The 22,185-nt window shown below is 40.0% G+C and overlaps 2 protein-coding genes across 5 annotated transcripts; one reads left to right on the top strand and one right to left on the bottom strand.

The window, feature by feature from the left end:
* Positions 1-1,774: 1,774 nt before the first annotated feature.
* Positions 1,775-22,020, top strand: Crzr (corazonin receptor). Of its 4 annotated transcripts, none has more exons than XM_069132788.1 (6): positions 1,775-2,149; positions 13,356-14,022; positions 19,334-19,517; positions 19,586-19,788; positions 20,127-20,242; positions 20,381-22,020. In XM_069132788.1, exons 1-6 carry the CDS (start codon positions 2,049-2,051, stop codon positions 20,484-20,486), a joined length of 1,377 nt encoding a protein of 458 aa, XP_068988889.1. In that variant the 5' UTR covers positions 1,775-2,048; the 3' UTR covers positions 20,487-22,020. The 4 variants fall into 4 exon arrangements, with proteins under 4 accessions (XP_068988889.1, XP_068988892.1, XP_068988890.1 ...); XM_069132791.1 differs by lacking the exon at positions 1,775-2,149 and adding an exon at positions 9,551-10,029; XM_069132789.1 differs by lacking the exon at positions 1,775-2,149 and adding an exon at positions 11,019-11,104.
* Positions 16,592-17,887, bottom strand: LOC138190185 (histone H1, gonadal). The gene is made up of 3 exons (XM_069132809.1): positions 17,656-17,887; positions 17,078-17,572; positions 16,592-16,872 (listed from the first exon to the last, which is right to left on the bottom strand). The coding sequence occupies exons 1-2, from the start codon at positions 17,797-17,799 to the stop codon at positions 17,090-17,092; spliced, it is 627 nt and encodes a 208-aa protein (XP_068988910.1). The 5' UTR covers positions 17,800-17,887; the 3' UTR covers positions 16,592-16,872; positions 17,078-17,089.
* Positions 22,021-22,185: the final 165 nt, after the last annotated feature.

The raw sequence follows: 22,185 nt of genomic DNA, 5'->3' as shown, positions 1-22,185 counted from the left end.
CCGTGACACGTGCCGCCACAAAGACATCCACATAGGTCACACTCATTACTGTATAGAGAGTGGGGATTCAAAATCTTTCCAAGGGCCATGGATCACTTAGTCAGTCTGAGAATAACTAGCCAACTGTCAACATTCATAACGTTTACTTGTATTTTACTATAACTTTGTTTAATAAAAATCATATAGTATTGTTTCAATACACACATTGTGTCTTCCACAGTTTATTAATCTTAATTTCAAGATTAAATTCTAACACATATAAAAGCGAAACAACGTTTATTACGAAATCTAACATATATTGGAATCGACGTTTGTCGAAATATCGAGCTAAACGACCAAAATCTGCGTTTGAAATATTTGAAAAACGTTTGAAATATTTCTGTCGAGAACGGACCACGACTCGATTGAAAACCATATGGGACGAAAGATATAGAAAGACACGGCCATTCGTCGTGGACGAACTCCATCTAGAAGTCGGAGGAAAAAGACCACGGATTAGCTTTTCAACCGTGACCGGGAATGCATCTAAAAAAGCCAACCCCCGTCTTTATCATCGCGTCACAGGCGACCCGTAACCCGATCGTTTCTCTATTGTAAAGGACGGTGCAAGAAAACCCGGAAAACGGAGAACTGGAACAATTTGTCCCCGTTTCCGGCGAAAGAGGATCGTTCCCAGCGTCTGTTGGAAAGCTGTCCGGGTGCATGCGAGGCAAATACGCGAAAAGTTCACGTGAATGTAGTCCGCGCGTAAAATGGCCAACGTTATATCGTCGCTGGACCACCCTCGTACGAACTGCGCTGGGCAAGATAGCGAGGTTGGCGTTTAAAAATGCCGCAATTTCATTCAACTCGTGACTTTTCATCCTTGAGATCCGCTAAACTGGACAAAAGTCGCTAATCGAGGACAAAAGTAAATGTACCGCTAATGGAAGTAGGTACCCATGGCATTTTCGTTAAATACCGCTTGTTACGATATAACCGGATCGTCGATGAAATCGCAAAAGAAATCGGCCAAGAAAAGAAGATAAAATCGCATCGGCGATATAAGAGTCGACCGATATATCGATCGAGAAACTGTTTGTATTTTCGACAAAGACCAAAGGATCGTTGATTCGACGGTCGAGCGATACCAATTAATTATCGATCAGAGGTACTTATGTAGAGACACGTTCGGCTGTTTTCGATTTTCAGATTTGCAACATTAGCTGTTTCCAAAATTCAGAATTGCGACTATTACTTTTATTTCGTCGTTTTGAGCTTTGCGCGATCGAACCATAAAAGCTATACTCGTCGTAGAAAACTGTGTGTTTCGAAACTATCGTGAGATCGTAAGATCGATCGCGAGAAATTCCATGACATTCGCGTTCGCCGTCTTGCCACCAATTTCGGAATTGTATCGATCGCTTGTATCGACAGGTTTTTCACCCTCCCCGGTGAAAAGATCGGTTGAAAAGACCGAAAAGATCGTGGCTCTTCTCTTCGATTTCCATGCTGCTCTCCGCGCACGCTTTAACGAAGAAGGGAAGATGTTTGCATCTCGCGTCGTTCTACGAGAATAATCGCAACGATAAAAGTCGCTGATGCAAATTTATCCCATTAGTAACCACGATACGATCTTAATCGTGTAACCGCGCGAGTATCGATGAAGCGCTCGTGGTCGAATTTTCATCGTTTTCGCATTATCTCGGGCTCGAGTGACGCGTGTGCGCGATCGTGGAAAAGTCGGTGCTGAAACGTAGCGAGAGAACGCAGACCGGTTGCGTCGTACGTGCGACGCGTATGAAATATCGCGTTATTTCTAAGTTTGCTTAACTCGCGTTTCGCGAACGCGTCGACGTAATAACGGACGCGTATCACGTACCGCGCAATAAGAAGAAACGGAGATCGCATTCAGCCAAGCGACTCGACGTCGACGACGACACGACACGACACGCTGCGCCGCTTCTCAAATAAAGTTATCCAGCATCCGGTAAAGAACAAAAGGAACCGTATACGCGTGGACATCGCGTATCGATTTGAACAGAGAGGCTCGTTAATTAATCGGGCCGATGCGACGCGGCGATCGATTGCGCGCAAATACGCATGGACGACCGATCGATTCGCATCAACGTGCGCTAAAAAAAGGATTTACAAGGTTCGAATCGGAATGGTAAGTGATAAACGGCGACCCGATATTCGACGCGATATTTCCAGCCTGTCCTAGTCGGTGTGCCCGGCCCGGATAAACGGCCCGACGATCCCACCATGCGTGATATAACGTGGCGCAGGCAACCGTCGATGCGATAGGCACAGTCGCTAAGTACATACGTGCCAATATATGGCGAAAGGGTGAAAAGCAAGTGAATAGAAAGAGGGATAAAAAGATCTCGTCTTACGACTTATCGCACTCGCGTAAAATCTAACGCGTGCCACCGCCTACTTTCGCCAAATATTAACAACGCTTTTACGTAAGAACACGAAAAAATCGACAACGTTTATCCGCGAATACATTCGAATTTATTAGCGACGGGCCGAAAATATGTTAGTTAGAAAATATGTTAGATAATGATAGTTTCGGCTCGATCGCTTAATTTTCAGGTGCTTCGTTTTAATTTAGAACGGTTACGCTCTGCGTTTCCTCTATTACCTCTGTTACGACGTTATTGATAAAAACCGACGATGGCCAAGAGTGATAAAAAAAATGTTCTTTGTCTCGGTGACCTTTTTCATAAATATCGTAGAAATAACAGTTATTTTTGCTTTCCGATGAAAAACGATAACGAGACGGTCAATTACCGTGAAAAGGTCGAAGAGAAAAGGATAAGATAAACTAACGGTAAACGAATAAACAAAAGTAGGCGGCGATAAATTGTTCTCGCAGAAGCCAAGAGAGAATAGGAAATAATTAACGAAAAGAGAAAAAAGAAAAGGAAGAAATTAAGTAACAGAAAAAAGTAGAATTATTGAAAAGTTGATATAGAGGAGGCTGTTGCTTTTCTGGCTGGGGTGGTAACTATTGCGGTTCGTTTATTGTCCGATTATTAATTACCGTGGATATATCGAGAGGCCGGGCGGCCGTAAATAATAACGGGGAAGCCGAGTTGTCGTGTCGCGATCATTATTTACCGCGGCGTGTTACGTTGCACGCCAGAGTCCGGAATCGCGACTGTTTCGAGGAGAGGGTGTACGAGGTGTTGAATTACGACGAGCCAACGAGAAAAATTCAAACGAAAATCGGTTGCAGAAAATTTGCGCTCGCCATCCAATCATCGCCTCGTGATAAATCTAAATTTCGGCAACGTACGAGTTGCTTCTATATTTCCAATTTAAACGATCAAACACGAACGTGGAGCAATTTGTCAAATAGGACTCTATATTCGCTGAAGAAATTTTTATGGAAGCGCAGCTTCTACGTAATAGATGATTTTGCGATTCAGATTGTAAATACCACGCTGTTTTCCTCGTTTTTTTTCCTTTTTTTTCTTTTTTCTTTTTTTTTTTTTCTTCTCTCGGATAAAATTATTCGACACAAAAAATATATCGTATCTATTATCGCGTCTAAGATATTCCAATAGATCATCGAGTTTAAACATATTTGACACGTTTTTACGCGCGATTTTATACATACGTTCTATCGACGAAACTGGAAAAATCGATGATAAAAGTTATTGGCTCGATGGTGACAGAGCGATCGAACGATTAAAAAATACGTCCGAGTTTCGATAGCGCTTTCGAGGAAATCGTAATCGTGTGGATCGCGAGTAGCTTGTAAACATCGGTGGGAAGAAATAAAGGTCTTCATTGTGGAAACTAGCAGAATCATCGTTTCGTAATTGCGACGGTGAAGCGATCGAAGAAACAGAATATTTTAGAGTTTATGTATTATTTAAACGGCTTTTGCAGCTCTCGTTGTGACTCGCTTGACTCTGGTTTGCAAATCATCTCGTTAATATTCCGTAGAATTCGACGTTCTATTAATATAGCCTGGATAATGCCGCTCGAAGAGTAAACATCCGCGTTTTATTTTTCTCCTTTAAATTACAGCTTTACATTTATCGTATTGGTTAGAAAAAGAATTATCGATTTAAAAAATTGCTGACAAAAGTTAAATTTTATTTCGATTTCGCTACAAACGAGAAACGTAAGGAGAAACTGCGTAAAGTATACTTTCGTGGAAGATCGTTGATCGCGAGCTAAAGGTGAGAAAAGTTGCGACGAGTTGACGCGAATTAGCCAAAATTGCGAAAGTCGACACGAATTTCGGCGTATCGGCAAAAGTTAACTTTTATTTAACGCCTTTTGCTCTCGATTTATCTGGATCCTCTACCCAAATTACAGAATATTCGTGCATTTGCAAGAGAAAGACGATAAGAAATTACGAAACTACGATTTTATTGTCGCGGGATAACGACAAAGATAGAGCAGAAGCGAAAGAAATTAATCGGTGGAAAATACGAAACAACGAGACAAAGAAAGATGGAGCAAATATCGAATGTACGTACGTCGATACTATTCTGGAAGATTAGAATTCGCGGCACCACGACCGGATCACTGAGGAATCGAACATGCTCGTAATTTATCGAAGCGCTATAGTTTCAACGGTCAACGATAGCGTGGTTCGTCGAAGATTTACAAACCGAAACTGACATCTTGTAACGGCATTGGTATCGTTTATGGAGGAAACAAGACGTGGAATCGAACGCAAAATCGACTAAAGGAACGGTCTAATTTCCGTGTTGCGACACGACGGTCCGACGTAAGATACTCGACTCACGACTGGCGACTTGGCGGTCGAACGAAACAAACGGAACATTCAGCCGGTACGTTCGAACACGCAGACGAAGTTAAATTGGACCAAGTCGTGTCGAAACGAGGAAACGTTTTCAGGGTATGGCCGATGCTAGCAAATCGCGAAACTTTCTTCGATTCAACGACGATAAATCTAGTTCTCGATCGTGCGTATAAACAACAACGTTTCGCGTAAACCCTCGTGTTTCCAACAGAACGAGATATCGCGAACGAACGTTGGATCATCCGGATAAAGAACAAGGTATTCGCGAACGCATGACGAAATTTTTGTCAATGGATATATTGTACGCGTTGTACAAAACTGTTCGAAATTCCTTTAACACCGTAACGAGACGCGACTGTTCGTGAGTATACGTAAGAGTAAAATTTGAAACAAGTTTGAAAATCATACCTGGAGACTGGAGGATCGGGAAGGTACCATCGTTGGAATCCCTTCGGGAAAAACATTTTCGTTCGTCGTCGGAGTAAACGCAGAATCGACGCTTTTTATCGTTTAGTTTGATAGGATGGTTGGTTAGCCAACGCGGATGTACTCGGCTTTTGACGAATTACAGAACAAATTAATTATCTCGAATCAAATTTCTGACCCGAATTACCCTCGCACACTCTGATAATCTTCGTCTGTGCATCTCTACGACACCTACGATACGTCGTATAAAAGTTCGTCTCTCGTTCAAGCCGCGTGGAAGCTGAAATTTGTGGCGATTTCGAGGTACGGCGACGAGAAAAGAAATTAGAAAGAAAAACGAAACTGTCGCGAAAGTTGTACGTCCGACGAAACTTCTGTTTCCGTGATAGCTGAGTTAGCACGGAACGGAAATGAACGCGGTCGATCGTTGCCCCGTAATTGCGATGAACGTTAAATCGCGAAATACGACGCCGTTGGTCGAAAAACTCTGTTAACGGGTAATTATCGATACCGTAATCGTGGCAAATAGGCGTCGATTATGTCGCATAATTGTTACACGTTAAAATTTTGCTTAAAATTAGTCGAGACCTATGTAGAAAGATACTTTGATAGGTGGATTAATCAACCCATTAGGAGCCGTTCGCGATTTCCTTCGATCATTTCGCGTTATCGAATTCTGTTTTTTTCTTTCTCTTTCTTTCTCTTTCGACAATGTGAAATTGCGTTTCTACGAAACAGGATTCCAAGGATTCGTTTGATATTCGTTCTCCACCTAAATTTTACGAGTCTACCAAGTTTCAGCGAGTTAACGCACGTATGTACAACGTTGCGTTTCTTTCTTAATTCTGTTACGATCAGCCGCGTTAAAAAATCTCTCCGTCCAACCTTTTTGCATTCGACTTATGCGAAAAATATTCTGAAAAGAAAAATCTGCCCGACTAGACGAAACTCGAAGCGAATTATATAAAATTTGGAAGGTGAACGTTTATCAAATATCGATACCGAAGTGGAATTGCAAAATGAAGAACAAACGTGACCAACGTTAACAACAGACGAATAACGTTTTACGAGAGATCGAACGAGTAGAAATATTTTATCGAGGAGGCCGTTATCGACGAAGCTAAAGCTTTGCGACACCAAGCACGGTATATTCGAAGATTTAGCCGCGCAAGCCGCTACGTCAACAAAAGAACACACGGATTTGGATTACATTCCTGTTGGCTGATCCACGCTCCCTCGCGAATCCACTGACATCTTTCGCATGCGAATCAGGAATACGAGAATACGTGACGAGTGATTTTATTAAAGAAACAGAAGATCTTCGTGTATCTTTATGTGCGCAGCTGCTTAATTCGATCATGCCGCTGAATAGACGTATGTACGTATTACGCGAGTTGTAGAGAACTTTGAAAAATCGTATTAGCGGTGAAACGAGACGCGTTACGATCTATCGCGTTCGTACGACTCGTAAAATTTGACTAATAACGATAACTGAACCGTGCAAGAGGATGCAGCTGTCCCGATACTTAGGAACAAAAATGGACCGATAGAATAGCACGTAATGAAATTACGCGCTAGTAATCGAACGATCAGTTTGTTCGTTTCTCTCTCGCTTCGTTTCCTGTTTTTGGTCTGCGTTACAAAAGTACGTGCCCTAAATAAAATTTCAGAGGCGAAAGCCAAGAGAGGAACTGTTTTATTTGCTTCCACGTTATTCGGTGGAGATTCTCCGCCAAGGAGAAGGCAACCACGGGCGTTTAGTATATTGTGAGATCTCGCGGACGACGCGTCGCGATGAATAATGGAAGAAACAAAGTTAAATGATCCGTTCGGTCGAGTTTCTTATACCGTTTCCACTACTACCGTAGAAACCTACGAAACACCTTTTGGATTCCGTGATAAAATTCTACTTGTCGCAGTTTTACGCGTCATCTATTTTTACCAGTGATAATAATTGGCTATCTAGGAATCGTGACGTTGAAAAGGTAGCGTTACACGTTTTTACATCGCGAAAGAAAACGGGCTTACGAGTGGACCATGCTTTCAAGAGTTTAAACGTGTCAGACCCTCAAACTCGTCAACTTTGCTTTTCTTAACTCGTTCGTTTGATTACGCTATTACATACGGTACTATGTACGTGTATATCGTAGGTACGCGATGAACGTTCGATTCGTAGATTCGTTTATCGGAAGAAGATGACGTAAATAATATCAAATTATGTCGCGGTTCCGCTAAATTCGTCGTTTGTCCGGGAAAGTTCTCGAAAGATTCGGATAGCGAGAAAAATAGGTGGTTCGAAGCATCGATTCGTCATGAACTGGTGGCCTGCTACGGAGTCGAAGAATACGACGCGTTTAACGTTTCGAACTTCAAACAGATCGTTCTTCGGCTTTCGTCTTCCGCGTGATTCGACATCGTCCCTTCGACAACAGGACCAATCAAGCGACGAGCTCATCAGCCAACGACGAAACTCGCTTTTCCTCCTTCTCCCTCTTCCGTTTCCTTCTCGACCCTTTCTTTAAAGCAGCTGTTTCCTTCGCCTCTCCGATTCTTCGTCGACCAAAAGTTCCTCTACTAGATCTCGTTTCCCCGGCAACAGTCTTTTATGCTTTCGTTCGTATTAAGCCCGGACCGATGTTTAAACCATGAGTTGGTCCGCCGTCCGCCGTCCGCCGTCCGTCGTCCGTCGTCCGTCGCGTCATTCCATCGGCAACGCCAGCCAAATAGCATCGTCGGTGATTTTGTCTTCGGGCTGACCACGTTTCTCATTTCTCAACGTCCGAGGCATTTCTTCACACGCCATGGAACACCACCCATAGCGTGTGCGTTCGTTCCGTTCCCCGCCTTATCATTTTTTACAATTTACACCACTGTGTCTCTCTCAGTCTCGTGATCTAAGTCTGTCTTCTTCCCTTCTCGTTTCTCTTCCTTCGTTTCGTTACCGTCGTCGATCGTACGAAGGAACGAGAAGTTGCGTAGAAAGAACGGAACATCGACCGTCATAGCGAGGTGGACAAAGGACGTGGAAAGGGCAGAGTTGCAGAAGCAAGAATTCGATCGATCGAGTCTGCTCGTGCAAATTGATAAAGAGCGGTGGACGCGAACAGGGACGCTCCATCTCTTCTTTCCAACTTTTAAAGCACGACAGGGGTCTCGCTGGTAAGTGACTAGCTAATCCGGCCAACTTCCCACGTGTACTTAATTTTTGACAAGTATCTGTGTCGAAGTACCGCAGCGGAATTATTTAGATTTGGAGCGAGATTTTGCGAGTGTTGGAAAAATTCTGCTCGCATCGCTCGTAATCCATTCAAAGTTGGCATAAATTGCGTCGCGCCTATCGAATCTTTTGCCGAAGCAACAACGGCGAGCAACTTTTTCCTGCTGCACCGTGTTTCTCGAAACATTCGTCGCTCGTTGCCTGTTCGCATTCGAGACGGCAAAGATCGAAGAAAAACGGTACGCTTGCCGCTACGGACGAATATCGCTTTAAAATCGATACGATATTCGTCGCTCAAATATTCTTCCGATTACGTTGCTTCAACGTAGACGCACTGCTTCTACGAGATGACGTTCGTTGCGTACTGCGTTTGGAACGCGCAGCAACAAGATAGAACAACGAGTTTCTTGTTGTCGGCTCGGTGAAAAGGCGGCCTTAAGCGAAAAGTAGAGAGGTTACGATTATAAATCCGTGTCGTAAATCCGTACACGCGCATCGTTATCGTCGATTCCTCCGATCTTTGTTTTATTCACTTAGTTTGTGCATGCTCCGATCGTCTCCTACGGTCGCGTCTCGTCTCGTTACACCGCAAAAATGTAAACATGCACTCGTACACAGGTACGTAACTTTTTTACCGTGTTGTGTAACGCGAATCGCGTTGAACGAATCAGTACGATCCGTACGACGGATTCACCGTAAAAAATATAAGCCGATGGAAGTTTATAACAGAATAATGAATTCCTTGGAAAAAATAAAACTGAATAATGCATCACTTACGTATTCGTATTTAAATCGTTTACATGGTTGTAGAACGCAAAATGAACAGAGTACAAAACAGGCAGATTCGAAAGAACGAAGAAAGAAACGAAAGAACCGGCGGACACTGGCGAGACGGTATTGTCTTCCAACTGCTAGTCGATTTCCACGTAGCAAACTGGTGGCCGCATTTTCCAACAAAGAATTCCCAAATTTTCAATTGCTCGTTCCAGTTTCATAATAGTGATAATAATAATAATAATAATAATAATAATAATAACAATAATGACGATGACGATACTAACATTCCGATAATAATAATCGCGAGATTAAGATTTAACGTGTGGTTGAATTTTCAAAGTTACATCGTTTGCCAGCGTTTGATGAATTTGTGCAAAAAAATCAGACATCGTACGATGAGTGTCGTAAATTCATCGATTAATGATAATATTTTCTAAGAAATTATTATTGTTCTCTGAGAGGGGACGAAGAAAGGATGTAGTTTTTGTTAGTCGAGTGATTATGCTATTAGCAAGGCGCTAATATAACGTTGCCACTTCTCTTTCTTCGTCGATCGCGTTATGCGATCGAACGAAAAACCGAGAGCAACGAAAGACGAGATACAGAACGAATCGATCCTCGAGCGAGTACAGGCGTCGAACGAATATAAGTCCGTGTACGCGATAACGAATCGTCGGTATCGAGAAAAACAAGGACAACGTTTTCCGTGCAGCCAAATTTTATTTCGGTGATTAAGAAATAAATTACGATATCTACGAATTCGAACAAACGAAGAACAACTGACAGATGTGTTTTCGTGTCTATCGAGGATCGTTGAAATTTCCGACTAAAGCGAAGAGTGAGTATTTTCGGTGGAACGAAACGGAAGTTAAAGTGACACGCGTGTTTCCAATAAGATCGTGACGTTTAAAAAATTGTGCAACGAAAGACATTTCAAGAAATCGAATCGTATTTAAACGATAAATCGGTATTTGGCGAAAACGCGCCAAACATCGACTCTATACGTGGTAAATTTAACGAAACGGAGAACCATGAAAGCTTCGATGTTAACGAGTTCGTTAAACAAGTGACATTACTAAACAAATTTATCGATGTAAGAACAATTAAAGCTGCGATTAAAGCTGACCATGGTAACGAGTTTTTTCTAAGAACTGTCATCGACTATTCCGTGATAAATCACGCGAGAAAATCGATCGAAAATAGATCGAGTAAGAAATAAAGGTATTAAAAATTGATTTTATGCGACGATATCGAAGGAAACGAGAATTGGTAATGCGATAAATTAATCTGAACGACCGATACGTAGGAAATTGACGTTAAAATTAGAATCACGATAGAACATAGATTCCGATCAAGGGCGGATTGTGTTTCTACAATTTGAATTTTCTAATTGCTAGGCTGACGCGGCATGCTTTTGCGAGCAATTGCCGTACCATGGCCAGATAGTTAACGGGATTATATTTCTTCGATTTTCATCTCTCTCGAATATAAACCGTGAAATCGTGCGATCGGCCTTCATAAATATTCACCGAACGATTAATAATTTCCATATGGCAACATCAACATCGACATATCGGTATAACGTTACGAATTCCTATTAAGATCATTCTCCGACTTATGAATTAAAAAAAAATAGTCTTACTACTTTTGTTACAAATATTTCACACGCGATCGAAGTACAGGTATTCGAGAAAATATGTACGTAAAATCTGAATGATTGTAGGAATCGATAAAACGATGATCAATTATATATAAATCGATAACATGTCGTTTACGAACGACATTAATGTATAATAATCGGACACGAAGAGATATATGTACGATAGCTACAACTTGTAAACAAACGTTACCGTATCATCGTAAAAATATGCTTTGTCGTATCGGAAGAGGAGAAAAATGTTGAACGTAAGACGGTAAGTAGGTGTTTGCATAATATCGAATGATTTCAATCAAAATCGTCGTCAAAATAGAGAAATATAACTTTACATGTAGACTCTACATAGACTAGACTATATAAATTATATAGCGGCACATGTATACTAAAACAGATATCTGCATACAACGTTGAAAACTCGTTCGTTATCTGTATTCGCTTCACTAACGATGTACATTATTTAATTGCTTAATTAAAAACCATCAATTACAACAGAATAGTTAGTTTCCTTCGAATCATAAAGAACCTGTTTTAATATTTCCAACTCGTTAAACGATTACAGGCAGGTCTGGAAAATTATACGCTCGACATAAATCAATCGACATTCGATTCTTAAATACATACATCGATATGTATGTACAGACTTGGTCGTGAGGTTAATAGATTTATTCGCTGCGTGACACGTTCGTTACATTCGCTTAAGCGAATTAACTTAATTCTATTTAATTATTCTCACACGAAACGATCAATACTTATCTGCTCGTTATTTTGTTGCAAAAATGACTAACACTTCACCGTCGTTCGCCGTTCGCAACAATGATACATCAACGACGTTCGAACAGCAAATAATAAATTATTTATAGCCGATTCTCGATTGCAAAAAAACAATGAAAAAAGGAAGTTGATCGACGCCGTGATTCCCATTAATTATTCATTTTCGCTTTCGTTGATTATTCACTTTGTAAAAACCGAATCGCCTTCGATGAAAGGAAAAATACTTGTGAAAAATTCTAAGCAGTACGTACGTAACAATAGTTGGTCGAGCAAGTGTATATCGGTTTCAGTTCTTTACAACTCTGTTTTCCTCTTATTTTTTTCCTACGACAGATATTTTTTCCACCACTAGTCTCTTGACGATCGAATTTCTTCCAAACGAAACATGCAAACATTTATTCATCCGACGTATACGCTTGATTTGCTCGCGATCGTAATTCGTTTTTACGAAAGATGAAAGGAATAAGCATCTTTTTACTGCTGAGTCGTGACGCGCTCGACAGTTTCGGTTCAATTCCGCTCAGAAAATCCACGTCTCGATCGCGACGTTCTTTCATAAGCACGCGATAATCGAGAAAAGAAGAAGACAAAGACGGAGATAAAAGAAGGATCGTTTATTCGTAAAACTGAAAGTCGAGGAATAAAAGACGAAAGGACGTGGTGCGAATAGAATGAAAACGGGTGAACAGAAGAGTCGGATAGAGTCGTGTTGAACGAATGCGAGAGTCCGGCAAAGAGACGGTGGTGGCAACGAGACTTTACAACTATAGCCGGCAGAATCTCGTTAGTTTAATTTTAATACGAATCAAGCGTCTACGCGCGGTCATCCAGCTAAGCGCGAAAACTCGGTAAATCGATCGTTTTCCGAAGAATACGAAGATCGGAGGTAAGTGCGCGTTGGCAAATTTTTTCTGCTAAAGTTTCGCGATCGGTCAAAAAAGGGAGAAGAAAGTATTTACGAGCTTCGTGAATGTAAAGTGGAATAAAATTGCGAATTATCTTTCGCGAATGTAAAGTTATAAGGTATCGTGTTTTAAATTTTAAACTTTGGTATCTCGAGAGATACGCGCGCAGTAACATAACGCGCAGTTTAAATTATAAGATATTTTGTTCTTCGTGGGAATGCCGCGCGACTATATCGCCTAAAATTTGCGATACGACGCTTTCTGTCCTTCGCCTTCCGTCCTTGTAATCTCGATATAAGGGAATTTGTACCTAAGCGTTAAAAAGAGAAAGGAGACGTTACGCCTAAATCTTCAAAATGACTTAATTCGTAACTCTAAGATTTGTTACAGCCACGCGCATACGCATTAAATATGTAGAGTTCGATTGCACGATCGATTCCGTGGTCAGTTTCCAAGTTTCAAGAACTGCGAGATTCGATTCGACGACGAATATTCGTTATCCCGTAATGGTAGAACGTCGATTATTCGGTACTAATTATCCGAATTTCCGATTCAGATTATCGCGAGACATTAAATTACCTGGACGTTAATATTCTGGTGATAGATCATCCAGATATGCAATTTCGAATTGGTTTCAAATTTGACCGATACACGGAGGAAACGTGAAAATGCTTTACACGATGCATAGAAATTTGTAGGTTTATTCGAACCTTTGCACAAAATTATAATTATATTTTGCTTCGCGATATATTACGTATACGTATATGGTATTATAGGCGCGTATTTCACAAAGCATGGTCACCGCTACCAATAGAAAACCACGATTCGCAGGTACGATGCTCGACGAGACAAAAGTAACGCAATAGCAAGAACAATGGAAAACTCTGTACGATTACCGATCGACTATATCACGTACATATTATCAGCCTGTGACAACCTGGCCGACTTCACCGATCGGTCTCGTGGCGTCAACCACACCCCTGACGCTCGGCCATCGCACAACATAAGCGAATTCGTCCAACTAATTTCCACCGGCGTCCTGAACAACGTGACTTGCCTGAATCACGCTCCACAGCTGACCAGAGTGGTCGTGGTGAAAGTGATCGTGCTCTCGGTGATCGCGATCCTCAGCTTCGTGGCGAACGTCGCGACTATCTACTCTATCGCGATAAATCGACGAAAGCAACACGCTTGGTCGGCTATTTACACGTTGATCCTGCATTTAACAGTGGCCGATCTGTTGGTCACGGTGTTCTGCATGGTAGGGGACGCGGTGTGGAGCTACACCGTGGCTTGGATCTTCGGCAACGTCGCCTGCAAGTTGTTCAAATTCGCACAAGTGTTCAGCTTGTATCTAAGCACCTTTATACTGGTACTGATCGGAGTGGACAGGTTCTTTGCTATACGATACCCGATGAAAGGCATGAATACCGCCGACAGGTGTCTCAAGTTTGTCGTTCTGGCGTGGATACTGTCCTTTATATTCGCATCGCCTCAGGTAAGAGTCGCTACGAAGCCTTGTTCCGATTAGTCAAAGGGATGAATTTGCATTAGCGAAACCTTGCCCCGGTCCAAATCGTTCAAATTCAAATAAACGTATGTACCTCGAACGGACGTGCCATCGTTCGTCGTAAATAAATACGATCGATTGCAAAAGAAATTCTATACGACGGGCGGCAAAATTCAGAAAAAATCGACCACCTCGTTTTTCAAGCTCGAGTCTATCGTCTTGATCGATATTTTATACTTGTTCGTCTGCTTCGTTCGAACGCGCATTCCGTTTATTTCCTTATAGAAATTTCTTCTCCGAGGTTCGCGGCAATTAAGATTTAAAAAGCGTGGATTCGCGATTTATTCGTTTTTAGTCGAAAGAGATTCGATTTTGTCGTACGACGATCACCTGCGTCAAGCTGCTTTTCTGGTTCTTCTTTTTACGTAACTTATCACATTCTAGTCTACGAATTCAAATGAAGTAAGAAACTCGTTTATTTACAACTAAACGGACGTAGATGTAGCTCTCAATGTTCATTAAAATTCATCGTTAAGATTTATCACGTTATTTAGTGATTTAGCGAAGGGAACATCGTGTTGTGTCAGCTATAATTACTAATGACTACCAATTAGAAAAATATTGAGTTCGATATACATTTATGAGCGTGAATTGATTCGACGTTTATAGAACGCGTATCGTTTCGCTAACATCTGCTAATACCCGCGAAGATAAATTCGTTTAATGCGTATAACAACTTCGTTAAATGCAAAACACTTTACGAAGTTAATATCGAGTATAAATTAATTACGTGCAACATCTGAATACGTACGTAATATGTAAAACATAATGGGGAAGAATTGGTTCCGTGCTACGTAAATCGTAACGAAAGCAATAACTCGATAAAAGTTATTACATATTATAACCATATCTTTGTAATTATTACTTTCGATTTAACTTGGTTTCTGTTTTAACTTTAAAACTCGGCGAAAATTAAATCCTTACGAAACTAGTTACTCTGCTGTTTGTATTCGATTGTAATGGATCTCGATAAAAAAATCAATCCGATAAACAAAAGATCGAGTCGTCGATGTACGAGATTCGAGTATGACGCGACGCAAAATCGAAAAGCAGCCAGTTTATCAGGGGGTCGATCTCACCCGTAAATTTGAGGCTGAACAATGAATTTGGCCAGCAACAAAGAATTACATAACCCTTACGTATTCTCAGAGTTGCGTAATTTCTTGAATTTTCGGCTCGAGGATCTTTCCTCGTTGGTGTACGCGCGTCGTTCAACGCGTCCCTTGCCAATTCCAGTTGGTCGACGATTACTTTTTCTATTGTAGCTGCATACGGTGCAATTTATCGTCGCGGAGTGTCGTAGCGTCGCGCTTTTAATTTAGCCGAGAATAAAGCACTCGTCACGAGCGCGAACAGAGAAATTGTATAATGCTGGAAAACATCGCATCGAAATTGGAAACCGAAGCAACCACGGAACATCACGCGCCGCTTTCGCGATAAAGCCGAAATTCTGAATAGAGGCGTGTAAAACAGTTGCGGATGTCTGGACAGGGGAAAAAATTCAAATTTATATGTAAATTCGTGATAAAGTAAAACCGAAGCGTAACGATGTTACGTTGTGCCATGAAAAATGGACGTTTATACTAATTAGAAGAAGAAGCCGAACAAGAAATTGTTTTAAACGTCGAAGAAATTGATTTAAAAGTTCGAATCGATATTCTGAACGCTGAATTTAATTAAAAATCCTGGCTACTCGGAATTTAAGTTCGACGAGTTTGATACAGTTCTTAGATCTTTAGACTCGTTGTTAATTGCGAATGTTACCTATATACATATACGTATAACGATGGTGTGAGACAGGTATTAAAAGTGAGATTAGATCAGTCTCGAATCAATTTCGATAAAATTCCATTACCGTTTCGGTTATTCCTTCGAATACGTAAATCGAGATATACCAATATACGAATAACGTATTTCAGGAGGATTGAGAAACGCTAAATATAAATAACGATACATGCTAAACCGTATAAAAGTCAACGAGTTATCTTGCGTTTAAAAAAACGCTATGGAAGGAAAATTTTCAATTAGCACTGAAATATTCGAGGAGACGATTACCGATATTTGCTAGTGGTTTTAGTAGAAACAACTTCAACTGTATAATTTGTATATTTTTCCTCTCGTTACAAAGTAAATGAGACACGACAAAATATTAAAGCCATGTCCTATAATATGACATCTACGCAAAAACGAACACTCTAAAATAAAAACGGTAATAGAAAAACCGAATGCACGCAAATATATAAACGCTTATAAAAACGACGCATCTTGGAAAGATCTCGTATATTTTGTAACCTATATCTTGTCCCTTTCGATCTTCTGCCCTGGCCTATACGATGATAATTTAATCTTGTTCTTCCACTACACGAATTTACTACTTTCTCTTCCGGTACTGCAAAACATATCGATATATTAAAATGTATAAATAGACGCTTTTATACGCCTAATACGACATCGTAAGATATCTCTTTATCTTTGAATTCAATTCTGCTTTCCACTTTATCTATTCTTCGCTCTTTTATAAATATTGTCTCGGCGAATACAGCAAATACTCCGCCAATCGTTAATACCTTTCTACTTGTTTCAATTTCCCGTCTTCCATCTACCATTTTTAAACCATCCATTCGACCATCCTCCATTTTCTCCCAGCTGTTTACCATTTTATCAATTTGTTACGAAACGTAAGAACACACCCCTAAAGGAAAGCTCCTCGTATAAATTGCCGTCTTAAGCTTTGCTTTGTCGCGGTACATGCTGTCTCTACCGCTGCTCGTCTTACACCTAAAACGGAAAGAAGTAGCTCGTGTACTTCGAGACGCTTCGGACTTTAAGGCAAAACTAAGCCTTTTCCGACAACGGCCCGGTTACGACCTACGAATCTCGAACAACGCGTAGAAAAGTAATTCGATTTGGCCTGATATCCAGCGTATCCTACCTTTTGACACAAAAATCTAGCAAAAATTAAAGCGACCCACAATATACCTACCGATGAACGTTTCTAGTCCGTTGCCGAGGCGATGCTGGACAAAGAGGTTTTCTCGCTGGCCGCGGAATCGTAAGCATCCGACGGTTCGAAAAGTCTCCCACTTGGAAAGTTTTCGGCTGCATGGGGTATTCCGGCTCGTTTCGTCCTATCTGGATCACCTCTCCTGAGATTTCTTCCTAGACCACCGCACCGACACTTCTTCTTCCTTCTCCTTCTCCTCCTTCCGCAAACTCTGCTTCGTCTTCTTACTCTCCTTCTTCGTCTCCGCTTACATCTACAGAACTTTCTTTTCCTCCTTCTACGTCTACGCCGTCTCTTCTTGCACTTGCAGCCCAATTTTTTCTGCATTCTGTTTCTGCGACAGACGTCCAGTAGATTGACCTCCTGTTCGGCAATTTCTTGGCAATTTATCTCGCTGTTCGTCGGTAGAATGTAACAGCCGCCGTTCTTCTTTAGGATACCGTAGGCGACGCCGCGCTTTAACGCGGTCTGCATCTGTTTGCGTGAAATTATCGTCGAGAATCGAAGGGAGTCGTTCGAACGATACGCGAATACGCGTGATGGGAACAGTCGCTAACCTGACGACGTGCCACATTTGGTGAAATATCGTAGACGGACGAGAGATAATGTAAAATTTCTCGAGAAGTCGAGCCTTTCAATTCGCGAAGATTTTTTATTGCCGTGACCACCAGGGCGAGAATTTTTGCCGAATCGCTCACCATGATTATGTTCGTTCTCCAACTGCAAGCGAACCGATCGATCTTAAAAATGTTTAATCGTACGCGAATCTTTTTGTTCGAGAAAAGATTGAATTATATAGTGCTTGAAAATTGGTACGCCACGTTTTTCTGCATCTCTTCAATATTTTTTTAGACGTTGATCGACTTATTCGTAAGACTTATTCGCTCGAACAAAACAGGCAAAAAGTATGAGGTGTACAGCTGGTTAAGACGGAAGTGACTTCAAAGTACACTTTAAACGTTGTATTTTTGTTCCTGCATGCGTAACGCGTGTAATTTATAGAATCAATTTCACGTGAAATAAACGTAAAATTGACAAGGTTGCGCGAAAAGTTCGATCTAGAAATTTCGAAAAGTTATTTCTTGATACTTGACCATGGAGAAAAATTGTACGAAAGCATAAACGGTAAAAGCGGAGTACCTTAATTGGCAGCAGCGATTAATTAGCGTTCAGACGACCTAGACGCCACTTAGTCTTTGTAAGCTCGCTTCCATTCGGATCGCAACGTTTAATCCATGATTCGTTGATTCCAATTTCTACAGAAATTAACTAAATACAAGAAATTTTAAGATGATACAACGAGCCGAAATTTTCTTCCGTCACATTGCTATTGAACGATCGACGAACGAACGTCGACGTTTACAAATAAACGATGTTGTTTCGAGCACGATCGAAATAGCTTCGTTTGTCAAAATGGCGATGAATAATTTTTCCATCGAGGTCGTCCTAGCACGCAAAAAACAGCTGAAACGTATGGTTTGGGAGAATCGTAAAAAGTTGGTGGTAAAAAGTGCCTACACGTGCGACTTACGATTGCAAATTTTCATGATTAATCGCACAGCATCGATGACGAATGTCCTTCTCATTTGTACATACATATGTGCCTATGTACAGAGTATAAAAGAAAGTAGGTGTAAAAGTCACCATAGCGTGATTCTACACCTTTGGATAGGTGGAGATTTGTTGAAAAGCAATCGTGCGAAATTGATCTTGACGGTGAAGTTCAAGGTCAAATCTTTTTTTCATTCCATCGTATTGTTCTTGTCGCGAGGAAGAGCAAAAGTCTCGATGGAACTATAACTCCATAACTCCATATAACTATAACGCATAACTCCACCGTTCTCTTGGACAAAAATATTTACACCGACTTTTTACTATAGATCGCGTTCTTTACTATAGTTACGCGTTCTTTGTAGAAATATTTAATTTCTCATACTAAATTTGAGGATACAAGCCCATGCGCAAATAAATAAATTAATAAACGAAGGGTTTAGTTATATTAATGTTCAAAATTCGAGGAAATAAACTTGTACATTTCGTAGAGTCTTTGGCAACTATCAAGTCGTAAATAAATGAAATAACCTCGCGATATTAATCGATTAGCCTATGGAAATTGTAAAATGCACGAGTTTAGCGATCTGTAACGGAATAAATTCCCAAACGAAATCAAACATTCACGCTTGCATATATTTGTATACGCTTAGATTTGGATTTAATAACGTTTACTATTTCCAGGTTTTCATATTCCATGTAGTTCAAGGACCGTTCATCGAAGATTTCAAACAATGCGTGACCTACGGATTTTACACGGAACCTTGGCAGGAACAACTTTACGGATCCTTCGTTTTGTTTTTCATGTTCCTTCTTCCTCTCGCTATACTCGTTGCTACCTACGTTTCCACCGTAATCACAATCTCTCGTAAGTATTCCATTCTCATTACGTACGAACTGTACGTTCGATCTAAGCTACAAGGAAAATAATTTTAGGAAGCGAAAGGATATTTAAATTGAAGCTAACTAATAACATTATACGTCACGTAAATGGGAATACAAACCGAAGAAAATTAATGCATCGAGCAAAGGCCAAATCATTGAGAATCAGCATCGTTATTATAACTGCTTTCATCATCTGGTGGACACCGTATTATACAATGATGATCATTTTTATGTTCCTTGATCCTGACAAACACGTAAATAGCTTAAATTAATCAGATTTACTTGACGATCTTCGCGAGAAGTCGATCCGATTAACAGGTTGACTGCTGATGACGTCACGTTGACGTCGTGGCCTGGTTGCTGCCGGAGATGCATGACGCCACGTTGTCGTCACGCCCAAATTGTTTTCAAATGACGTCGGGAAGATCAACAAATTTTAAGAGAAAAAGTTTCAGTAACGATGAAAGACCACGCAACTTCGGCCCAACAGTCGATGTGTTGATATAATTGACTAAAAATCAATTACTTTTATATTTTAAGACGTTGTAAATATTTGAATCGTAGTGATTATAAGAAGCTTTGATATTTTCAGCTCAGTAAGGAATTACAAAACGTAATCTTCTTTTTCGGCATGACCAACAGTTTGGTAAATCCTTTGATATATGGCGCGTTTCATCTGTGGCCGCGAAGGAAACGTTCCATTCACAGGTTATTAACATTATAAAAAATAACAATTCTCGTTTTTCTAATTATTATCATCGTTACCTGAATAAAATAGTTCTACAAGCTTCTCATATATTCATCCAGGGATAGAGAATGTATTTGACAATATTTTGCAATTTTCAGAGAATTGTCTACCATGCAACGCAGACTTACGCCAACCAGCTGTGAAGGTAACGGCAAACAAGAACCACGAGAAACACGAACACCATTTATACCGAAAAATAATTGAAATACTAATATCTAATCAGAGTTAACGAAAAGATTAATTATAACAAATTCGGTCGTATTCTTCTGTTAGAGACTTCAACATTTTTATATTCTTTGCGTCCATACGTCAATGATCAACGGTAATCGCTAAAATTCATGCTTAAAGTCTATCGTCAGATCTAGTCCTTAGTCTTAAGTACATATTAATTAAGATCACGCTACATCTGTCGCCATTGTATACGAAACGTCGAGTATCTAAATGTGAATTAAGTGTCTGAAAATAACAATAATAAAATAACAGTATAAGAACAAAGTATAAGCAGTAATATAATATAATTGATGTACACAAACAATATTTACATATATGATAGTATTGTAAATAAAAACTGTCCACGTTTTAAATTCCTTCGTTTTGTTTCATTACGTGCTACATGCCTTATATGCACACATTTGTTATTAGGTCCAAAACAAATTTATTTCTATCAAAATTACTAGTTAATAGTTAATTATAAGTAAATAAAAATGTTAAGCAGACTGTCACATTGCTCCGGACTGTATGAAAATGTATGGCTTGTACAAGCTTGACAAAATTAAAGCTCCAACACATTTACTTTTAACACCTCGTACCAGATGGGTCGAAAATTTCATCAAAATCATTCTACAGTGCGAATGAAATGGAAAAGCGTTACTGAAAAGCACTCTCCATTAGATAGCTAGAGCTATTGTTTAACCATAGAATAAGATATCCTATAATTCATTCTTGTAACACTAATTATTAATAGACACTGCAGATCATTCGTGTTGTTTAGAAATATTTTTGTGAATAAATAACTTTCTTACTGAAAAAATGATTTAAAAATTCATTAAGTGAAAATGTATTCGTATATTATCTATTTTTCGTCTGTGGTTAGGTTAAGGGTTAGGACCTAACTGTTAGCTTTTGAAAACCTATATGCAAGTAAGTACGTATGAACACGATCGTACAAACAGATCTCGACGCTCATATACCGAAAGCATAGAAGATATTTGGCGGAAAATTGAAAATCAAATAAGCCGTCGTGAAAAATCAACATGGAAAACAAAAACGTTCTCATTCTACGCCATTGGGCATAGAAATATAGGAATCGAATGACTGAAGCCGTTTTTGGGGAACGTGGTATTTTGGGGCCGCGTTAGTAATTAATTGTGTTCACTCAAGCGCAGTCTTATTTTCATCAAGTAAGAGCGAGCCAGTGTAACTGGTCAACTGTTAACTGGCCCTGTCTGCTATGAACATCTCAGATAGAGACAGATGCACTCTACTTGTCTCTATCTATCTGGCAAGAACGAGAATTTCGTTGCCTTTCATGTTCATTTTTCACAACTCAATTTTCGGACGCTTTCCCCTAGTAAATTTCCTAGAGCTATTTAGTTTAGTTTAGTTTAGTTAGATCGTGATTGCGATTATTTCCACGTGTTACAATCTATGTCTATATAGTATAACAGATGCTTTGAAGAGGTTAGTTTGTTTATAGATTTATGGTAGTTATATGTAGTATATGTTACATGTGCTGCGGTCATTTTAATATTAAGAAAGAAACAACAAAATATTTAAAATACTAGAATTGTAATTATAAAATAAATAATTTTATGATTGTATATTACTTATAATTTATTCTGACATTGCAATAACACTCTTTTAGAAAACGTCTAAAACGTAATATAATATATATATATATATA

The sequence above is a fragment of the Bombus flavifrons genome, chromosome 3 (genome assembly GCF_040668555.2).
Source record: "Bombus flavifrons isolate JBK064 chromosome 3, iyBomFlav1_principal, whole genome shotgun sequence".
Classification (NCBI taxonomy): domain Eukaryota; kingdom Metazoa; phylum Arthropoda; class Insecta; order Hymenoptera; family Apidae; genus Bombus; species Bombus flavifrons.
The sequence above is the reverse complement of the archived record's forward strand: the minus strand, read 5'-3'. Positions and strand labels throughout refer to the sequence as shown.

Bases quoted from the DNA above. Each gene is read 5' to 3' on its own strand.
- Crzr (XM_069132788.1), top strand. From the start codon at position 2,049: ATGCGACGCGGCGATCGATTGCGCGCAAATACGCATGGACGACCGATC. The intron at 14,023-19,333 runs GTAAGAGTCGCT...TACTATTTCCAG, and splicing joins TTATATTCGCATCGCCTCAG to GTTTTCATATTCCATGTAGT. The intron at 19,789-20,126 runs GTAAATAGCTTA...TGATATTTTCAG, and splicing joins TCCTTGATCCTGACAAACAC to CTCAGTAAGGAATTACAAAA.
- LOC138190185 (XM_069132809.1), bottom strand. From the start codon at position 17,799: ATGGTGAGCGATTCGGCAAAAATTCTCGCCCTGGTGGTCACGGCAATA. The intron at 17,573-17,655 runs GTTAGCGACTGT...TCACGCAAACAG, and splicing joins CAAATGTGGCACGTCGTCAG to ATGCAGACCGCGTTAAAGCG.